This window comes from Haliotis rufescens, unplaced genomic scaffold, assembly GCF_023055435.1.
Source record: "Haliotis rufescens isolate VD_foot unplaced genomic scaffold, xgHalRufe1.0.p SCAF_14, whole genome shotgun sequence".
Taxonomy (NCBI): Eukaryota; Metazoa; Mollusca; class Gastropoda; order Lepetellida; family Haliotidae; genus Haliotis; species Haliotis rufescens.
The window spans coordinates 13404270-13427243 of record NW_025963824.1 but is presented as its reverse complement, the minus strand read 5'-3'; the positions used below and the strand labels follow the sequence as shown (position 1 = coordinate 13427243).

General features: G+C 42.8%; 1 protein-coding gene across 1 annotated transcript in view; it reads left to right on the top strand.

The window, feature by feature from the left end:
* The window catches only part of LOC124122467, a 30859-nt gene extending 8622 nt beyond the window's left edge, over positions 1–22237 (top strand). Inside the window, exons 2-3 of the mRNA XM_046485508.2 lie at positions 16590–17004; positions 18365–22237. Coding sequence (XP_046341464.2) covers positions 16590–17004; positions 18365–19743 — 1794 coding nt within the window. The 3' untranslated portion in view covers positions 19744–22237. The remainder of the gene's footprint in view (positions 1–16589; positions 17005–18364) is intronic.
* Positions 22238–22974: the final 737 nt, after the last annotated feature.

Here is a 22974-nt window from a genome sequence, read left to right as displayed (position 1 = left end):
AGCATTGCATAATTTGTCAAACGTAAATTCAAATTCAGGCGCCATATTTGAACACTGTCACGTGACTCTGTTTTTTTTAATCCTTATTGTCAACATTGTCTGCTATGGCTGAGACGATCGACACGGTTGTGTTTATTTTTTTTGTCTTTCTTTTTTTATGGACGTCTTAATCAATATTATATGGACAACTACTGGGTTTCTGTTAGTGGGATACGCCAGGGCGATCTCTTTTGAAGGCTGCTTTTATTTGTACTGAGGCAGAATTTAATATGAAAATAAGTCAAGAAATGTGGCAGTGTCTTTTGTTTAACTACCCTCTATCGCCATTGTTTATTGGCATTTCATGGGTATCCTGTAGGAAGTTTGGCATTCCGCTTTTAGCAATGAGAGTGAGTATAGGTTTACACCGCTTTTAGCAATATTCCAGCAATATCACGGCTGGGGGCACCAACAATGGGCTTAACACATTGTACCCATGTCGGGATTCCAAACCGGGTCTTCGGCGTGACGAGCGAACGCTTTAACCACTAGGCTACCCGACCGCCCCTACACGCCATGATCTATCTGAAATAATGTTCAAATGGTTTTAAACCAAATTCATTCACTCATTCAATTTTACATGGTTAAACATACCTTTGATGGATGTTTGAAATACAATTATATTTAGTTTACTCTGCCATCCTTGGAAATTAGCCCATTCATAGCCTCAGGCATTTTGCAGACCTTTTATACAATCGACTCATGATACTCACCGTGGGTTTAGCACGGGCCCGTGTGCCCAAATATGAATAAGATTAGGTGGCCAGGCTTGGCGAGTTGATTGTGTTATAGAACCCCGGCGACATAGGGACGTTGTTTAGAATACCACTGCTTTGTCTGCACCACACTCGAATATTTACAGACAACGAGCTAAACCGCCAAATGCTATACGCATGTTCCCACACAGCTTTTACAAAATAGATGACAATTCAGACATGGAACGATCAAAAGGTTAGAAGCACTCGAAAGAGGTCAAGATTCTGGGGTGGGAGTTAGGTATAAAAAAAGAAGCATGTTGAAGGGATCAAGTTTCGGAAGGTGTTAGAAATGACCCCAGAGTGCATCCTGCAGTCTGCTATCACCACCACCCTAGCTCTATTTGCGTTGGCTGTTCGGTAACAGTTCTAGCGTTCCCCGTAACTTCCAGTGAACACGGAGGTACGGCTGAGTCTGTTTTCGTTGCCCCCAGAGACCGAGGCCACACACTCATGCTAATACGTGTCGCTAAGTCAGTGTCGCGATCCGTGTGAATCTGGCAACAAACACCTTCATTTCTCAAGTACCTCTTTTTGTATCACCCTTCTGAACACCGTTCGTTCCGCATTCCTAATTTTTGTAGCAACCGAGTGACTTTGGTAGCTTATGTCGTCAAACTGACTGTGTACTTTAGACAGACTGTTACATTTGTTGTGAAATTATGACCACTGCTTGGGTAGTATGAGTTAGACTGGAGCCAAAAAGTTAAAGTTACACGATCAAGACCCACAAGAACATGCCTCTGAACTAGCGACACTCTGGATAAAAAAACAACCCTTTTCATCCAGTGATCACATAATCCCGATTCCTGATGGTCCAGTTTGCCCAGACCTGTTCTTTCCGTCCCTATTCTGAAGAAGCCCCGTGTGACACGGAACAGAGCAAGTCCCAAATACTCTTTTGTTTGTGGTAAGACACAGCTAAGCTCTTCCGGCGCAGAGTTGAGAATCGATACCCCTTTAAAGTATATCCCAGTAGCCAGGCAAATTGATCTTTTAGTAAATAAAAGCTAAAAAACCTTTCCATATTCATAAGAAATCCCTGCTAAAAGCAGAGTCGAATTTACGATTTCGACTGTATCATGAACATGTGTTTATGAATCACTATCAAATAGTGATGATACCAGGTGTTCGTGAAAAGGCGAGCGTACCCTGCCACACTGGTGGCAAATGTCCCAAACACGTGCAAAGGCAAGTCAATCCTTCACCTGAAAAACCATATGGTACAAGTCAAAATAAGGATTCCTATTCCGAATTGCATCGGACATCAATTTTGTCACTGTCAGTGAAGCCTTTGGTGTTATAAACTTGATCAATACAGCTTCTGAGCAAGAGTCGTATGGCACTCTTTCAAATCTTAGAGGAAACACATGCTAGATTGTACCCCCAAAGCTGTGAAATGTAGACACCAAAGGCTGGAGCAATAGCTTGCCTTTTGGAAAGCTGAAGGCATCCCCTTGTCATGCAGTCTTGGAGAGTGTGTTTGGTCATTCTGAATTCTGAATCTGTATGCACAGATCCAAATATGAAACAGACGAGGCGGTCTCACTAGTCTCCTCTATTTTTTAGTTAGAGTCGGGTAAACCAGTGAAATAGAATTGGCTATTTGATGGTTATTAAACATATCAGATCATCGATACACCTGAAGCCTTAGTTAAACTTCTTGGCCAAATACCAGGCATGGACATGGGGACAGTTTTGTTTTCCATGAATCATTTTATTAAGAACAAGTAGAATAAGGGCATTTTTTACCACTGGACATGACACATGTGTATGGATTATCAGACGTTATGATATGCACAACAGAGCTAAAATAAAGAAATACCTCTGATTTGTCGAACTTGAAGAGAACATTTAGCTACAAGCAAGTATGTGACCCAAGATGGCTACTTTACCATCGTAAGAGGAAACTAACGGGATCGGATGCTCATGATCGATACTCATGATGTCAAGCACTGGATTGTCTGGTACAGATTCGATTATTTACAGAACACCGTCATAAAGCTGGAATATTGATGAGTGCGGCGTTGAGCATAAACATTAGCATAAAGGCGACTATGCTTGTAAGAGGCGACTAACGGGATCGGGTGGTCAGGCCCGCTGACTTGGTTGATGCATGTCATAGATCCCAATTGCGTGGACCGATACTAATGATATCAATCACTGGATTGTCTGGCCCAGACACGATTATTTAAAGACCGCCGTCATATAGCTGGAATATTGCTGAGTGCGGCGTTAAACAAGAAACAAAACTTAACCATGTGTTTACCAGTTGTGACCTGAATCTCTTTAGGAAAAGGGGTTTGGATCAAAGACTTACTCATGCTCAAGTATTACAGACACGCTCCCCAAAAACCTAAACATTCAGCCCTTCGACACATTTAAGCATTACCTATGAATATTGGTCAGTTGTAAGTCCAAAACTTGCAAGTGTTGGGATGGGAGTCTGATGTAACGTCGATGACACTTAGTTGAGCTTGTCACATTTTCCAATGAGCATCGAACCCGCGGTTTCGAGGTGGCGAGGGAACACTTCACCCTGGCTGCCAATTAGTCATAATGATGAAAATACCAGTAGACGTCTACCACCCCGGTAGATCTATTGTCATCATTGGTGAGCACTATTAATAATTATAGCTAAAATGGATAGAATTATCATTAATCCACCAGTATGTTATCAAAAATGAGCGGGCCACTGTAACTTCATAATGCCCTCATATTGCTTGACGACGGGCCATTATCACGCCCGTTGTTAGGTGACGTCATAGGTTAGGGATAGGTGACGTCACGTTCAATAGTGACGTCGTCTGGTTTCCATATTTGTAAAAGTGGGTCAAAATGTTTCAAAACCGATATTGTTGTTTCCTTTTATTTGATAACAAATTCCATCCATTTTAGCTATAATAACGGTAACACTATTTTTTAGGGCATTATCATTTGCAGAAGCCTTCGGGCTTTTCAACTGCCCTCCTTTGTCGGGCAGTTAATGGAAGACCTCGGGCGTTACCCTTATAATGACAAGTTTCAAACGGATGCTTTGTATACAGCCAGTGTGGGCAATAACCAACAGCTGGATTGATACACATAATATAATTTAAGTTTGCAGAATGAAGCCTAGTCTACATGCACTTCTTTGCCCCAAGGACTATTTTAGCACCAGGGGTACGAAATCTGCTCCACCTATCGAGTTAGGGTATTTAACACCCTGCGGTAAATTAAAAAAACAAACTTTTGTATAAGACGACATTTGCCCCTGTTGGTATATTTTATAGTTCCCTTCTGGGGTATAGGTGTCTATGTGAACCAGGCCTATAAGTGTGTTCTGAATGACTTAAGTCAAATTTGCTGGGGCTGCCGATTTCACCTATTCTAGTCCGCCTTTAAAAGTACATTATTTTGTGCCACGAGAACCAACTGAAGGGGGAATTGATGACAAAGACGCGGTGCAAAGTGTCAACCAGGCGCGTTTGCGTTATATATCCGGGGGGGGGACACTTACAGCATCCCTATAGGATACACGTAGTTTAATGTGCATCTGCTTAATTGTAATTGTCTGATGTTAATCGTGTTTATAGCTTGGAACATTACTTACCTGACAGGAGAGTCAACATCCAGGTATCACGCGTGGGCCTAACTATTTGTTTCCAATCTAAGTGTTGAGTAGTGTTTAAGCCGCTTTTCGCACCATATTTTCATACCCTGCATGCTTGATGTTCATTTTAAGTGAAATCAAAATAGATGAAATCAACCTTACATTGCCACAGTATCAATATGAACATGACGAATGTGTTTGGTTACACACGGGCGTTAACAATATCACGGCAGGGGACATCAGAAATGGGCTTCACATATTGTACCCACGTGGGGAATCGTACCCGTGTCGAGCGAACGCTTTAACAACTAGGCTACTCTACCGCCTCTCATAGCTAAAAGGGGGCGGTCGGGTAGCCTAGTGGTTAAAGCGTTCGCTCGTCACGCCGAAGACCCGGGTTCGATTCCCGACATGGGTACAATGTGTTAAGCCTATTGTTGGTGGCCCCGACGTGATATTGCTGGAATATTGCTAAAAGCGGTGTAAACCCATACTCACTCTCATTGCTAAAAGTGGAATGCCAAACTTCCTACAGGATACCCATGACATGCCAATAAACAATGGCGATAGAGGGTACATTACAAAAATAATATCAAGAATATTAAAAATACGACCTGGACATGTCAATTCATGGAATGATGGCATTTATTCGTTTTCCAGGTTTTCTTGTTTCTAACACGACCCTTTCAACACAATACACTCGTGTGCTACCACAGCTGTTATTTGCGTAGAGAATAAATCCCCTCTAAACAAACAATCTTTACTCATCCTCATAATCGTTTTGACACTTGAAACAATTGCTACAATTCCAATCCATATAACTCACAGTTCCAGACTTCAAAACCTCGAAAAATATTTCATATTCACCCGGTCGCAAACATTCTGGAATATATTTGTGTTAAATGTCACTGTTTAGCAACCGTCTGCAAATTCAAAATCAGACAAAAATTAACTCCGGGCGATATTGTCAAAATTTTCCACAAATTCACAATGCTTTCTCGCCAGTCATTTTAATCCAATTTCGACTTCTTCACCACGATGTTGTAATGTGGGTTAACGCGACTATGATAAAAACAAACTTGTATCATCAGGAAAATTCTCTTGATCGCTTACTTCTTAACACATGTTTACCAATGGCCATACTTCACAAGCCTTCTCCCGCCCTTATACACTGGTATAAATCCACCACAGCTTAGGGTTGTTTTACGCAATACTAAGCCAACAGCAATGTCCTTTCCATCACAAACAACGTTCTTCAAGATGCAAACGAGCTATGTCCCCTTTGACTTGTTCTTTCACAGGCTTTGTGATTTCCTGAATGATTGGGGCGAATATGTAGTTAGTATAGGGTGGGACAGGTATGGCCGCAGCATCATTGTAAGAAAACGTTTACATATTTCCCTGCGGTTAAACAGTACAGTATTTACTTCGAGTGCAAAGCAAAAAATACGATTTTTGTGGTGTAAGTTGTCAGAATATTTTTTTTTAATGAATAGAAACAGAATTATTATTGCCATTTCTAGCTGCAAATACACCTCAAAAACTTGCATGAATACCGTGGAAGGTTTGGTGTCTATTTTAAGTGCAAAAGGAAAATTGTTAAATTTTCCATTGTTCTTCAGAAATCATTATTGTCATTTTGTTCTTTGGATTCATGTTCTTCTTTTCGAATTGATATGATTGTTGTTATGCTGGGGATTTTATCTGAGGTCACATTCATACAATATCTAAAAGTCGAGATCACACGATGGGAAAGTATTTTCTCTCATTTGAATTTGTACAGTGCTAGCTTTGAAGAGAAGGGGCACATTCTAAGCCTTGAAAGTAATTTAATTGTGCATTATCCTTGGGGGTTGAATGTATTGATGTATTGTCAAGAAATAAAAAACTTTAACTTAAAGAATTCGCCAACATTGTTTTGAAACGGCTCCAACCACCATTCCCGATTCCCGAAACACTTGAACATTCTCTTCAACCAAAACTTAATATACCTTTTACATTATGATTTTGAATATCCCTCAACGTTTTCAAAATTGGATGAGAGAGTCACCATTATTGTGAACGAAATGTAAGGAAACTAACAATGAAATATACTATTATAAGGAAGAGTGAGTGAGTGAGTGGGTGAGTTTGGTTTAACCCCGCTTTTAACATTATTCCAGTTACATCACGGCGTGTCAGCTTAATGTGGGAGGAAAGCCCGAAGTGATGCAGGTCTTAGACTTTTACCACTTTGGTGAAACCCACGAGCACGGGTATGGTGCTGACAAACCTAGAAACATAATCGAGGCGAACCGGGAATCGAAACCACAATCATAGGTTTCTGGTTATAAGGAAGAGAATTTATGGATGTCAACGTTGAGCTTTTTTATTCTTACACGTACATATACATGTATATGCTCTCTTCCTCATACCATTCATTCACCTGATGAAGCAGTAGGCATATACTCCGAAACGTTATTGATAATGTTGGGATACACCAGAAACTATTATTGACAATGTCGCCATATACAGACACTAATATTGACAACGCCGTCATACACAGAAACTAATATTGATAACGTCGTCATACACTGAAACTAATATTGATAACGCTGTGATACACCAGACACTAATATTGATAACGTTGTCATACACTGAAACTAGTGTCGATAACGTCGTCATACACAGAAACTGATATTGATAACGTCGTCATACACTGAAACTAATATTGATAACGTCGTCATACACTGAAACTAATATTGATAACGCTGTCATACACAGTAACTAATATTGATAACGTCGTCATACACTGAAACTAATATTTTATAACGTCGTCATACACTGAAACAAATATTGATAACGCTGTGATACACCAGACACTATTATTGATAACGCCGTCATACACAGAAACTAATATTGATAACGTCGTCGTACACTGAAACTAATATTAATAACGCTGTGATACACCAGACACTAATATTGATAACGCCGCCATATACAGTAACCAATATTGATAACGCTGTGATACACCAGGCACTAATATTGATAACGTCGTCATACACTGAAACTAATGTTGATAACGCTGTGATACACCAGGCACAAATATTGATAACGCCGTCATACACTGAAACTAATGTTGATAACGCTGTGATACACCAGGCACAAATATTGATAACGCCGTCATACACAGTAGCTAATATTGATCATGTTGGGATACACCAGAAACTATTATTGATAACGTCATGATATTGAGAATGTCGTCATACGCCAGAAATTGATATAAATAATGTCATGATACATCAGACACTAATACGTCATCGCGATTCTCTCCCATTAAACTTAACTGAAGCAGAAAAGGAGAAACGAAAGTTCGATTAGATAATGTTGTCACACGGTGATGTAGAACGTCGAATCCCCATTGAACTGATGCGAGACATCATTAGTAATGGACGAACTAGTTCCATGCATAAATACGTCAATATCCCAAAAGAACATATGGAGTTCTTACACTGCATAAGTTCACAATGTCTTACAAGCATCATGCAAAGAGAGCAGTTGGCAGTTTGACTCAGTTGAGTCGCAGATGGGCTCCCGTATGTTTGACTCCAATTGTTTGACTAACAAATAATATGTTTAGACAGGGTCTGTTTCCTATAATCCTACGGTGGCTCTGATTGTGTGGGCAAACAAGGTCTCTAGATGCAAATACACGCCAAGGATGAGCAACAATTTCGAATTTGTCTCATTCAACAAATCAGAATTCGTGGACATTTCCTTTTTCGCACCAACCTTGTAGAAAGGTGTGTGGCTTTGGTACAACGAATGCCAGTTGTTCACTGGGAATGTTCTGCCCAGCATGATCAACAAGGCTGTTAGCACGCCAGTTAGGAAAGTGGGAGGTATTAACAGCTTAAGCTGGATTTGGACATAGTGGTAATTAATAGGGAAACAGTTCCCATCCGGGCAATTACAGACTGGACACTCTAAGACATTTGACCTACACACGGATGGGACGGATGGAGTCTCCCGCATTTGATCACTGTTTGTTTGTTTGCTGTTTAACGCCAGACTCAGCAATACTCCAGCTATATGAAGGCGGTCTGTAAATAATTAAGTCTGTACATAATTAATTGGACATGGGAGTCCAGTGATTGATATCATGAGCATTGATCTCCGCAATTGGGATACGATGACATGCATCAACCAGGTCAGCAAGCCTGGCCACCCGATCCCGTTAGTCGCCTCTTACGACAAGCATTGGTTACTAGAGACCTATTCTACCCCTTCGCGGGTCTTGGTCACTGTAAGCGCTTTCTATCACTGTGAATGATGACCTCAAACAATCAGTATGGTTTTGTCTCGTACATTATTCGATATATCTCAAACCCCAAATAACAATTCCAACTGGAACATTTTGTTGTAATCTTCTCGAGTATCGATTTCTCCCGATTAAGTTTCCAGGTTTGTCACCATCGTACCCTTGCTTGAGAGTTTAAGTGGTAAACATCTAAGACCTGCACTGATTCTAGCTTTCCGGGGCGGTCGGGTAGCCTAGTGGTTAAAGCGTTCGCTCGTCACGCAGAAGACCCGGGTTCGATTCCCGACATTGGCACAATGTGCGAAGCCCATTTCTGGTGTCCCATGCCGTGATATTGCTGGAATATTGCTAAAAGCGGCGTAAAACCATACTCACTCACACACTTCTGGCTTCCCTCCCACCTTAAGCTGATACGACTGGAATAGTGTCCTAACCGGTGGTTAACCCAACCTACCCACTCCTGTCCAACTTAAACGAACAATTAGATGTTTCTTCTTTAGATGTGCCAGGTTTTCTGACGGCTGAAAAATGTAGTGCATAGTGTGAACTTGGTACATAAAAATCACGCTCTACACATGGGGTTCGCATATTTCTTTCAAACGTATGGCTGGTATAATATTAAAATGATAGCCAGTGTACACGTACATACATGTACAATTATATCTTATCGTCAGTTTAATGGTACTTGTTGTTTACCTGCCTGGAGCTCGGCATTACGGGAATGAGACAAGGACTGTTCGGCTCGGGGTCAGTATAATGTGTCTGAGAGGGATATCCATGTCAGGGTTTAGCATTGTACCTCCGAGGGCTAAAGGTAGCACTATGTAATTGGCATTAAAAGTAGAAGCGCGCATACACGAAAAACGCTACCCACAGCCTTTTCCGCTATAGGAGTGAGTGAGTGAGTTGGGTTTAACGCCGCCTTAACAGTATTCAAGTTATATCGCGGCTTGTCAGCTTGATGTGGGAGGAAAGCCCGAAGTGATCCAGATCTTAGACGTTTATCACTTCGGTGAAACCCACGAGCACGGGTATGGTGCTGACAAACCTAGAAACATAATCGGGGCGAACCGGGATTCGAACCCACAATCATAGGTTTCTGGCGTGCCCAAGGGACGCAACTCTGCACAGCGAATCACGTCGCCTTAGACGACTGGGCCACCCGTGCCCCCTCCGCTATAGGAAAAATAGTTCATCTTTTGCCAAGGAAAATATATCCCCCGCGAACCTCGTAGTGTCGAACTCGTGGGAACCTGGAAAAAAAGTTCCAGCTATCAGGGATTCGAGGGATAAAGGGAATTGTATGCTTAATTTGGATATTTTGGTCTCTTAAATGAGTTCGAGACAACCGAGAATTCGACACATCCAGGTTCGACACAATGAGGTTCGACCGTGTACAGAAGTGTATAGAGCAGCAAGGCCCATTACCAGCAAGGCCCATTACCAACAAGGCCCATTACCAAGGCCCATTACCAGCAAGGCCCATTACCAAGGCCCATTACCAGCAAGGCCCATTACCAACAAGGCCCATTACAACAAGGCCCATTACCAACAAGGCCCATTACCAGCAAGGCCCATTACCAACAAGGCCTGTTACCAACAAGGCCCATTACCAACAAGGCCCATTACCAACAAGGCCCATTACCAGCAAGGCCCATTACCAACAAGGCCTGTTGCCAACAAGGCCCATTACCAACAAGGCCCTCTTCACTTCCACGACCTATTTGATCACGAACGGGAATAGGCATGCGTACACTGCAATAACGTGGTCGCAAATTTTAATCTTTCACGAACAGGGGCGGTCGGGTAGCCTAGTGGTTAAAGCGTTAGCTCGTCACGCCGAAGACCCGGGTTCGATTCCCGACATGGGTACAATGTGTGAAGCCCATTTCTGGTGTCCCCCGCCGTGATATTGCTGGAATATTGCTAATAGCGGCGTAAAACCTCACTCACTCACTCACTTTCACGAACAGTACATGATCTCGAAACGTAACTCAAAATAATGCTCAAGGACACTTTTTTAAAAACTTGTGTTTGTTTACACATCCACATACAGATGTATCTTTTAAAAAATATATATATTTCACACTCATATCATCATTTCCATCATGCCATGTTCCTCATCTTGTATGGTACAAATTTAGACAAAGCTTAATCCCTACAACATTGGCAACACTGTTGAAACACACAGCTTAGGGAACTATTCTATGTAGCATTACTTTCCTAACGTTGACAAACACGTACGCTTGAAAGAACGAAAGAATGTACACGGCTGTATGAAGCACTAAGGCGATTAAAAACAACATTATTAGCCACATTTGATGTTCACTCCTGTGAGCATATTTACCAAAGTCTGTCTCAAAATAGAATTAATGATACGGAGGCTGTTTGAGAGAACGTGCAGAGGATAACAAGTCTTTTTATCCAGTTCGACAAGTGTGTTTGAGCGCCATGCTACTTGACGAATGTCGAGGCTTTAACGCACTTATTCTTAACGCAGGCAGGGTGGAAAGCGTTGCTGAATTTATGCACATTCACAAACTTTTTATACCTACCTAAACTGACGGTGGTGCTGTCAACGAAGGCGTCTGTGGTTGAACAACGTGTCTCGCTGATTTCCTTCTGAAGGAGACGTCATAAAAAAATATTTGTTTTCCAAGTGTGGATCTCTGGTTTAGGACGAAGACAAAAACCTGTATTTGTTGTATTATTTTGTGCTTGGGTTTGTATAGAATGGCTTTGTGTAAATTTAAAAATTTAAAAATGGCACTTCATGAAAGTACACGCTGATGTTGCGAAAATAAAACAGGTGAATTCGACCTTACATCGTCCCATTATTGATCCGAAAATGTTTTTACGCCGCTTTTAATATCGTGGGGGACATAAGAAATTTGCTTCACATCGTGTACCCATGTGGGGAATCGAAACTTGGTCTTTGGCGCGATGACTAAACGCTTTACCCACAAGGCTACTGCCGTCTCAATGGATATGAAATACCGACAGACTTTTAAAGTTTTGGTTTCAAAATACGCAGTAAACTACGGTTATAACGAACTACGGTTATAACGAACTCTCAGGGGCCACTAATTCGTGCGTTGTTCGATATACGCATATATACGGAATATGTACACCAAATGTCCGCGACCCCAAAATAAATTCGTTATATCCGTCAGTTCGTTGTAAGCGTGTTCGTTATAAACATATTATACTGCATGTCCAGGTGCTCAGTCACTGGATTGTCTGGTCAAGACTCGATTGTTTACATGTGAGCGAATAGCGGGTTCTACCGGTAGGGCAGGACATAATTATCCTTTCTCGCGAACACCTGGTGTCATCACTGATTCATTCATATAACTTGTTCTGTTTCATCTGTTTTGGAAAAGGGGGCATGGGTGGCCAAGTCGTCTAAGGCGCCGCGATTTGCTGTGCAGAGTTGCGTCCCTTGGGCACGCCAGAAACTATGATTGTGGGTTCGAATCCCGGTTCGCCCCGATTCTGTTTCTAGGTTTGTCAGCATCACATCCATGCTCGTGGGTTTCACCGAAGTGGTAAACGTCTGAGACCTGCATCACTTCGGGCTTTGCTCCAACATTAAGCTGACACGCCGTGATATAACTGGAATACTGTTAAAAGCGGCGTTAAACCAAACTCACTCGCTCACTCACTAACTTATTGCACACATGGACTACGGGAACGCGGGACTACAGCGGGACAACCCTAAAGCTTAAAAAACAAGACTACTCTACTGCACCTCCATGTAAAAAATTGTTAGGGTTTTACAGAAGCCTTGCTAAGCCATAAAGGATAGGGCAGTCTTGTTCTTGAAGCATTCCCTTTGCACAACAATGGTACATGTTCGATGCCACATTTTGCTGCAATTTTGGAATAACAGTCCAGTGTAGAATAACGCTCAATTATGCCGGGAGAAACCACTGCATTGGAGTGGTGTATGTTCTACACCACTCAAAGAAAGATAGGGGCGGTCGGGTAGCCTAGTGGTTAAAGCGTTCGCTCGTCACGCCGAAGACCCGGGTTCGATTCCCGACATGGGTACAATGTGTGAAGCCCATTTCTGGTGTCCCCCGCCGTGATATTGCTGGAATATTGCTAAAAGCGGCGTAAAACCAAACTCACTCACTCACTCAAAGAAAGATACGTTAACACTGTGCTAAGACATAAGGTTAGTCAGTTAACCTATGACTTATGTGGACTAGGGATTAAGGACACGGCATAATGTTTATGTGGAAGTAAATGTGAATTGCATATCATTTTTACTTTGAATGTGACTTGTTTAATGAAGAAGCAGAAATTATACTTAGAAACATAAGCAGTGTAGCCGAAGATACACCAACTCATCTCAATTTGATATTCAGTGGAATTGGGGATTTACCAGGACAAGATAACATATAAATATTCAATTGTGTACATATGTGTTATATACGTAATACTAAGAGAATTATGGAAACTATATTGTTCTCACTCGTCACTTATCTTTTATAGTCTTTTCTTTCCTCCTATTCCGTTCACGATTAGTACGGGGCGGACGGGTAGCCTAGTGGTTAAAGAGTTCGCTCGTCACGCCGAAGACCCGGGTTCGAATCCCGACATGGGTACAATGTGTGAAGCCCATTTCTGGTGTCCCCCGCCGTGATATTGCTGGAATATTGCTAAAAGCGGCGTAAAACTAAACTCACTCACTCACTCATGTTTAGTACAAGCTGTAAATCAATATCTAGGAGAAAGTGTCCTAGGTGAATTTGTTCCCAATCCCATTCACATTTTGTGAATAAAATATGTTTAAATCAAATCAAAGTTAAGGATCATCCGAATCTTTCTCATTACTATAGGTAGTCTGGCATGACATAACAGATGAGTGAGTATGGTTTTACGCCGCTTTTAGCAATATTCCAGCAATATCACGGCGGGGGACACCAGATATGGGCTTCACACATTGTGACCATGTCGGGAATTGAACCCGGGTCTATGGCGTGACGAGCGGTCGCTTTAACCACTAGGCTACCCGACCGCCCCCATTACAGATAAACTTTCAAATACCAGTAATTTGGGTTAACATATGAAAATCATTTGTGTTTTCGATGTGGTGATGTCAGATGCAATTCCCTGTTTAGAGTTGTAGCATATGTTCACATGTTTTGTCATATGTACTGATGACTTGCCTTTGCATGTGTTTGTAACGGGTGCCACCGGCGAGGCAGGATACGGGCACCTGGTGTTATCACTATTTGAAATAGCTTCATAAGCACTTTGTTATTGTGTAGTCGGGGTCGTACAATAGATCCAGCGTTTAGAAGAGATTTTAAATGTTTATGGAAATGGTATTTGTCGCTTATATTGAAAAAGAGTGAGTGAGCGAGTGAGTTGGGTTTAACGCCGCTTTTAACAGTATCCCAGTCATATCACGGCGTGTCAGCTTAATGTGGGAGGAAAGCCCGAAGTGATGCAGGTCTCAGACGTTTACCACTTCGGTGAAACCAACGAGCATGGGTATGGTGCTGACAAACCTAGAAACATGATCGGAGCGAACCGGGATTCTATTGAAAAAGAGTTCTGTGGCACGGAATGTTACAACATGGTATGAGCTTCATGAGTGTGGTATGTAAACGTGCGTAGTGTGCAACAATACATAGTCCCCAGAGGGGATTCCGGGCTAGAACGGATCCCAGATCACCTAACTGTGCCTGAAGTGGCGACATAGTGGATCGGTGCTCATTATATCAACCACTGGTTTGCCAAGCCCAGACACGATTACACACCATGATATAGACTGAATATTGTTGAGAGCGATCTTCAGCAGCAATCAAACTTGTTCAGCTAAGATATAGAGAGTGAGTTAATATTTAAAGTCACATCGGCATTGTCAGCTAAGATATAAAAACATGTCATATCCATGACCCACAAATCTTGACCTTGGAAAGAGATCAGAACGCCACACGTAGCATTTGATTGACCAAAAGGAAAACTCGATTGAAATCATTAATGCCCCAAAGCCTGACACGTTTACACACTCCCGGTGCAGAGAGAAATAAACACCCGCGGAATTGTATCCACGCGGAACTATTACACTGGGGAACAATTGGCCTTTCATTTACATCGTTATTTGGCCAATTTGACTAAATGTGGTATCCTCTGTATTTTCTACGATTCCTAACGTGTCATCTCGACCTCGTTTAATTCTTTAAGCAAATATAATGTTGACAAAGTAGCCACTGGCCTCATCTAAGTGATGGAGCGGTTTGGCGTGGACTTAAGATGTTTGCTTGTGAGGCATTTCTTTATATTTCGGGAAGCTCCTGTTTTGATCCGGGAAAGCTTGTTACAATATGTAATGATGACAGACTATTGATCAAATAACGAATTGTTTCGGCTTCCTGCTTTTATTGTATGTACAGGTAAAGGTCATGGCCTTTATGGGTATTGCTGTTTAACCTTCAAGAAGGTCAAAGACAAACGCGAGGTCATCTGCAGCATTACTTACTCTCATTGTAGCATTCTTCGGAGTGTTTCCCTTGAACGTAATGTGGGGTGAAATGGTGTTCAACGTCACGTACAAGATTATTGCACAAGCACGATGCTAGATCTGTGGTTTGCTACTGCTAACTACTGCTAACTACTGCTATCTACTGCTAACTTGAATACCCCACCGAGACACAGTATTCTGACTTCGAGCCGACCATTCTTTGTTTTAGCCTCATGTCGAGCGCCAGTCAGGGTAACAACAAGTACTAACTTTTAACGTCGTTTGCTATGACGTGACCAGGGGAAAGAACCACGACCTTACACTGTCCGGGCAGACGCTTTACCCACTACGCCACGGATGCGGTTCATTTCCCTTGAAAGAAACTTAAGTGCTAGACTCAATACCCGTTCATATTTGTCATGGTTTATCTACAATAAGGATTGCTATTACAATCCTGATTCCAAAATGGTCATCAAGTGACAGAGTCCGCATGGCCATTTTCTGAACAATATCGAAAGGTGGTGAGGTGAAATTGGGTTTAACGTCGCGTCCAATATTATTGCACTTATATAGCGACGTGCATGCACGTGTGTGTGTGTGTGTGTGTGTGTGGCTACTTGTACTAGTCCGGACTGATGCCGATTTATAGTGCTAGCTCACTGAGATACCATGCCGCAGTTTAACATGCATACCCCACGCAGACACAGTATACTGACTCCGAGCCGACCAGTCCTTATTTTAGCCCCTTAATGTCGAGGGCCAGACAGGGTTACAACAAGTACCATCTTTTAACGTCTTTTGGTATGACGCGACCGGGGATCGAACCCCGGACCTTCCGCTCTCAGGGCGGACGCTCTACCACTAGACCACGGAGGCGGTCGACTCGGACAAAGGATGCGGAGAGGGAGTACTAAGTTGGATAACTTGTTCCCAACTCATTTCAAGCTGAATAGAATATGTTTTAACCAGAAAGGATGCGGCTTTTTGCTTCGAAGCGAGTTATAAGTGATTTATTCTGCCTCTCAGGAATCCACGTGCAACCTGTCTTGCTCGTGGCGGGGTATAAGGAATTTCTTCTCCTGCTGAGAAATTTATTTCCAACTCTGCACAGCGAATCGCGGCGCCTTAGACGCCTGGGCCACCCGTGCCCCCTTTTAAATGAACGAATGCATAATTTTATTCTACCTCCATGTCAGAATGTTGATCTAACTGGTCCACGAGATCTTCATAAAATACTATGTAGCCAGCCTTATTTGGAAATAAATTTCTCAGCAGGAGAAGAAATCCCTTATATCCCGCCACGAGCAAGACAGGTTTCACGTGCACAGCGAATCGCGGCGGCTTAGACGACTGGGCCACCCGTGCCACCTGGAAATAAGTTCAACAAATATTTCAGAATCATGTTTCTTTGTTTTTACTTTACAGCAACTGTGGAACAGATTTGGGGGCACGTGCGGTGTTTGTGGAGATCCATGGGACCCCGTTCCACGTGCTCACGAGAGGGGAGGAAGATATTACAGTGGTACCCCAACGCGGGAATACAATGAAGGTGATGTCATCGAAGTGACCACTGACGTCACAGCCAATCACAGAGGTTGGTACGAATTCAGACTCTGTCCCTACGATGACCCGGATGAAGATGATATAGAGACGGATGGCAACGGTAACTTCCGGGAGGTTTCTCACGCATGCCTAGACAAGCACATCCTAGAGACGGAGGAAGGGGAGACAAGGTGGTACCTCCCGGAGCCGTACAAGATAGGGACGTACACCGTGAAGGTCAAACTTCCATGGGGGATTAGCTGCCGGAACTGTCTGTTTCAATGGAAGTGGAACGTTGGTAAGGCAATGGACATATGCATCGAATGTTATTTAGCTCGGTGTCTCGAAGGTGCAAGAGTGAGTGAGTATGTTTTTACGCCGCTGTTAGCAATATTCAAGCAACATGAAGGCGCCCCCGCCGTGATATTGCTGGAATATTGCTAAAAGCGGCGTAAATCCATACTCACTCACTCACTCACTCATCTGTTATGTCATGCTAGACTACCTATAGTAAAGATTTAACTTTGATTTGATTTAAACATATTTTATTCACAAAAAGTGAATGGGATTGGGAACAAATTCTCCAACTAGGACACTTTCTCCTAGATATTGAATTACAGCTTGTACTAAACATGAGTGAGTGAGTGAGTTTGGTTTTACGCCGCTTTTAGCAATATTCCAGCAATATCACGGCGGGGGACACCAGAAATGGGCTCCAAACATTCCACACATGTCGGGAATCGAGCCCGGGTCTTCTGCATCACAAACGAATGCTTTAACCACTAGGCTACCCCACCGCCCCGTACGGTGCAAAAATATTTCAATCATTGTGGGGAAACATGTGACTTAGTGGTCTTTTTATCGTTTAGCACCGCACTCATCAACTATATGGTACCGGCCAGTAAATGAATGAGACTGGGCATGATAAACCAATGATTGATATTATGAACAACGATTCACGACGTCGGGGTTAGTTGATAAAGTCATAGGGCCTGACCAAGCGATCCATTAAATATTCCCGAACGACAAGCGTACCTTTTACCCTCTCACTTCATAATATAGTCAGCTATATTAAAAGGAACTGGGGACTAGCCAATGCATAAAAATTCGCGTCCAAGATTATTGCACTTATATAGCGACGTGCATGCATGTGTGTGTGTGTGTGTGTGTGTGTGTGTGTGTGTGTGTGTGTGTGTGACTGCTTGTACTAGTCCGGACGGAAGCTGATTTATAGTGCTAGCCCACTGAGATACCATGCCACAGTTTAACATGAATACTCCACTCAGACACAGTCTACTGACTCCGTGCCGACCAATCCTTGTTTTAGCCCCTTAGTGTAGAGCGCCAGACAGGGTAACAACAAGTGCCATCTTTTGACGTCTTTAGGTATGACGCGGCCGGGGTTCGAACCCCGGACCTTCCTCTCTCCGGGTGGACGCTGGACCACTAGACCACGGAGGCGGTCATTAACCATTTGGCTAGTCCACATCACCCTAAGATTATATTAAGAAATGGAGCGTCTTGAGCAAGTGGCTGGAAATCACGAATATGGAAAACGGATACGAACGTTAGATTTCGCTATAATTAATTTATTAATCATTCGTGACGAGAGCTTATGACATGTTTCACTGACGTAACATTACTATTTTTCAATTCAGCTAACAGTTGGGGCCAGGATCCAGACGGAACATCCTGTATTGGGTGTGGGAAACAGGAACAGTTCTACGCCTGTTCTGACATCTCCATCAACCCTGGTAACGGAGGACCTGGTTGGCCAGAGGAACCTTTCTACCCAGATGCCCCGGAACCTCCTGTCGAGACACCAGAGCCGCCGTACGAGCCTCCTTTCGAACCTCCAGTCCAACCGCCTCAACCTCCTTTCGAACCTCCACAACCTCCCTTCGAACCTCCAACGCCCCCTTCATATCCTCCAGAACCACCTCAGTTCCCAAGACATCCTCTTTTCCCTCCTCAGCATCCTCCCCAGTTTCCGCCTCAACCTCCATTCTTTCCCCAACAACCCCCACAACACCCAATCCTCCCTCCCCAACCACCATTCTACCCGGAGGCACCTCAACCACCTCTGTTCCCCCCATTCCCACCCCAACCCCGACCTCCAATCCAGCCAATCCCACGCTTCCCGGTCTACCCCCGAACAACCCCCAAGCCACTGGGATTTCCCGACGGCGAGGTGCCGGAACGTGCCACCTGGCCTACCCCTTTGTCCACCCCCCGTCCAACAGAAGCCACCCTGCCCACCAGACCCGTCACCACACCCGAACCGAAGACAAAGAAGCCAGTCAACTTCTGGAAATGGTTGTCGAAGCACCGCACCAACATCACCCGAGTCACCGTCACCCCTCTCCCCTCTGTCAAGAAGCTGCCTCCAAAGATGTTGCCGTGGTGGGTGCGAGCACCTGCGGACAGTCTTGCCGCTGGATTATGGAAGGTCTTCAGCAAGATCAACGACAGCTCTATAGATGACAGCGACACAAGCAACAGGTTTGTTACAAAGAAATCGGGACAATCTGCTCCTACAACCACTACAACCACAACTACAACAACCACTCCTTTACCTACGACAACAACTACAGCAACAACAACTACGACTACTACAACGGTCCCCTCAACAACGTTAACGCCAACCCAGACATCAGAAACATTCCCCTGGTGGATATACTTCGGAAGAAGGGACCGACCTTTCTCCCATCTTCCATACTGGCTTGGGGGAGATCCGGACCCCCTACCCTACCACCCTGATGACATTCTGCCTCCTGAATCCCCTTTTGACTCTAAAGATGGCGACTATGGAGCATTTGGTGCAGATAAGCCAATCAACGCAGCAGCAGGAGCAGGGGGACCTAACTTCATCCCCAACATTAATCCCAACCGAGGGGAGGTCCCCATCGAAAGGATGTGCACCCCTGTGGGTGTGTGGATTGAGAGACCAGATATGTGGGAGTGGTGTAGCCTCAACTGCGCTGTCGGTAATTGTCCAGAATCTCACTGTATGTGCTCGGACGCACCACAGAAGTAGTTGCCCCGTGAACGAGAATGAAAGAGAATAATACCCTGTACATGTGCGCATGAATCAAACGTTGTACCATATAGAGTTTATCATAAATAATGTCTTAGAGGTTCGTAGAAGACGTCTCACATAGTATATATATATTCTCCGTTGGGATGAAGAAGAGTACATCTTATTCTTGCATGGTTGCTGCTCAAGGCCTTCGGGGAGTAAGGTAAGGTGCAGTGAGCTGATTTGATGCAAGTCACATACTCAAGAAGGACCAGAAGATACATTCTAGGAGGACTAAAGATCCCCAATGGTTGAAGAAGGTTTACATGTAGCGAAAATGCTTTGGATTGATCAAGATGATTTGATAATACAAGTTTGTATAAGGCACAACACAAGGTGGCTTTAGTTTGTGAACTCGAACGGGTTGCAATTATTTGGATATGACAAATATTTTGAATGCTGGATTGAAGGTCACTTCAATTATGAAAGGGGTAAGTGGGTTTGAATGATGATCAACGATTGTTGATGAACATTTTAACATGGGTCATTCTCATGCCAGTACAAACATATGTCCGAATCAGTCCAACCGATGCGGCGGTCGGGCAGCCTAGTGGTTAAAGCGTTCGCTCTTCACGCCGAAGATCGGGTTCGATTCCCATTTCTGGTGTCCCCGCCGTGATATTGCTGGAATATTGCTAAAAGCGGCGTAAAGCCATACTCACTCACGCACTCAGTCCAACCGATACCCAGAGGTCAATACCGTTGTCAGTTCATCAACACGTCACAGTTGAACAAATCCTCATTAGCCATATGTGGGAATAATGACTTTCTTGTGGCAAATTCATAAGAGCAGAGAACTGACCAACCATGAAAGAGCGTTTCATCTGTTGTACAATTCTTGACATTCCTGAAAATACGTACTTCAGACAATCAATCTTTTGGAAGCCGTTGTTTACGTCTAGTTATGCCCGGCTTCCGTTGATGCCCTGGATCCCGGATTGTAAAGGTTCCACTGTAGTGTAGCGTCATCGTTTTTTTACATGTACATTTGACCAACACAATGTACATTATGAACAGCTAAACTATACCACTGAAAGTCCAGTGTTGACTTGTAATACATTATATTGTATATTATCACATGTTTGGTACATGCAGCATGTTCGATGTGTAATATGTACTGATTTATATGGTGTATATGTTCGCCTTTGGACATGACTTAAACAAGTAAGGCACTATTCTTGAGGGCCGCCATGACATTCTGTATCATTCTTAACGAGTCACTGAGCCGTTGCTATGCTCTCTCATTGCAATACAAATCATTCTATACGGGCAATGATAATCTCGCTAAATTCTTTTAGCAGATGTTTTTGGGGAAGTTGGTCCATGTTTTAATTGATGATTGCTTGAGAAACGTATGATGTTTACAAATATATTTCAGAGACAATATAGGCTGCTTTTAGATAACGAATCAGCTTATTGGCCTGTATTTGAAATATTACAAATGTATATAAGTTATCAAAATGTTACATTTAGTACTTAAAAAAATCTTCTCTGTTTGAAAAAGCATTAACGTAAAGAACTTATATGGTGTATGCGGACGAACAGCATTTTAATTTTAACTTGAAAAAGGCAATAGCCAATGTCTCGATAAAATAGCATGCTTTAGCAATATTTAAAAAGCATGGTCCTCTTGCTCACCGAGGCGCTAAGCGGCTTAAGCTTGCTGCTTGCTGCTCGCTGCTCGCTGCTCACTGTGCTCAGCTTAATCGTGCAATACTACATTACATCACATCTGCAACTGTGATGACGTCAGCTGGTTTGATATATAGATACATATTACCTACCATGAAGGCAAAAGGCACGAAGGGAAACTAACAGGAGAGGTTTTGACAATTATCAAAAGAATTTACACAACTATTTTTGCAACTGATCATTCTTTTTACAGAACATTCATAGGATTTCAAAACTATTTTTTGAACGAGCAAAAAAGTAAAGCTATTTTTTTTAACATATAAATTCAAAATTTAAATGGGTATTTTGTTTAACAATCTTAATATTCATGGCCAGAATAAGTCTTATATCTTCCGTTTTTAAATCAGCCACGTTTATTGTTTTGCCTTGGACAATATGATTATTGCTTGTGCATATTTTTGTATATTGTAAATACATGCATTTCGTTATCACGAAGTATTATCAGTCGTATTTATATTAAGAAATCTCATAACTTTTGTATATATCGGACTTGTAAAAATATTGTTTACACTTTCACAAAGCATTGTTTTGTTCAATAGCAAAACGGATGAATATGTCACTTAAACTGATAATGTCATCATTTACAATTTCTAGGTTTAATTTAAGATAAGTAGATTTCGAAAATGGATCGAATAGATGTGATGATGTTAAGTGTGGACAAATATTGTAAATAGTTTGTAACTATAGTGAATGCTTGGTATAAATGTGATTATTTTCTACTTTTCTACCTTTTTGTATGGAGATGAATAAATCATTGAACACTGAATTGTGTTTCGTTGCCTTGACAACACAACGTGAACAATACCTGAAGAATGCCAGATACATGTTCCACAGACTCTTTCTCTTCCTACCCCGTCTCCCTCGCTCTCTCTCTCTCTGTCTCTCTCTCTCCTGTTTCTCCTTCTCTCTTTATAGTCGTCTTATCTCTCTCTCACACTCTCTCTCACTCTCTCTCTCACTCTCTCTCCTGTTTCCCCTTCTCTCTTTATAGACGTCTTATCTCTCTCACTCTCTCTCTCCCCTCTCTCTCTCCTGTTTCTCCTTCTCTCTTTATAGACGTCTTATCTCTCTCTCACTCTCTCTCTCCCCTCTCTCTCCTGTTTCTCCTCTCTTTATAGTCGTCTTATCTCTCTCCCACTCTCTCTCTCACTCTCTCTCTCCCCTCTCTCTCTCCTGTTTCCCTTCTCTCTTTATAGACGTCTTATCTCTCTCTCACTCTCTCTCTCACTCTCTCTCTCCCCTCTCTCTCCCCCTTCCACTTCTCTCTTTATTGACGTCTTTTTTTTCTCTCTCTCCCCCCTCTGTCGCCTGTTTCTCCTTCTCTCTTTATAGTCGTCTTATCTCTCTCTCACTCTCTCTCTCACTCTCTCTCTCCCCTCTCTCTCCTGTTTCCCCTTCTCTCTTTATAGACGTCTTATCTCTCTCTCACTCTCTCTCTCCTCTCTCTCTCCTGTTTCTCCTCTCTTTATAGTCGACTTATCTCTCTCTCACTCTCTC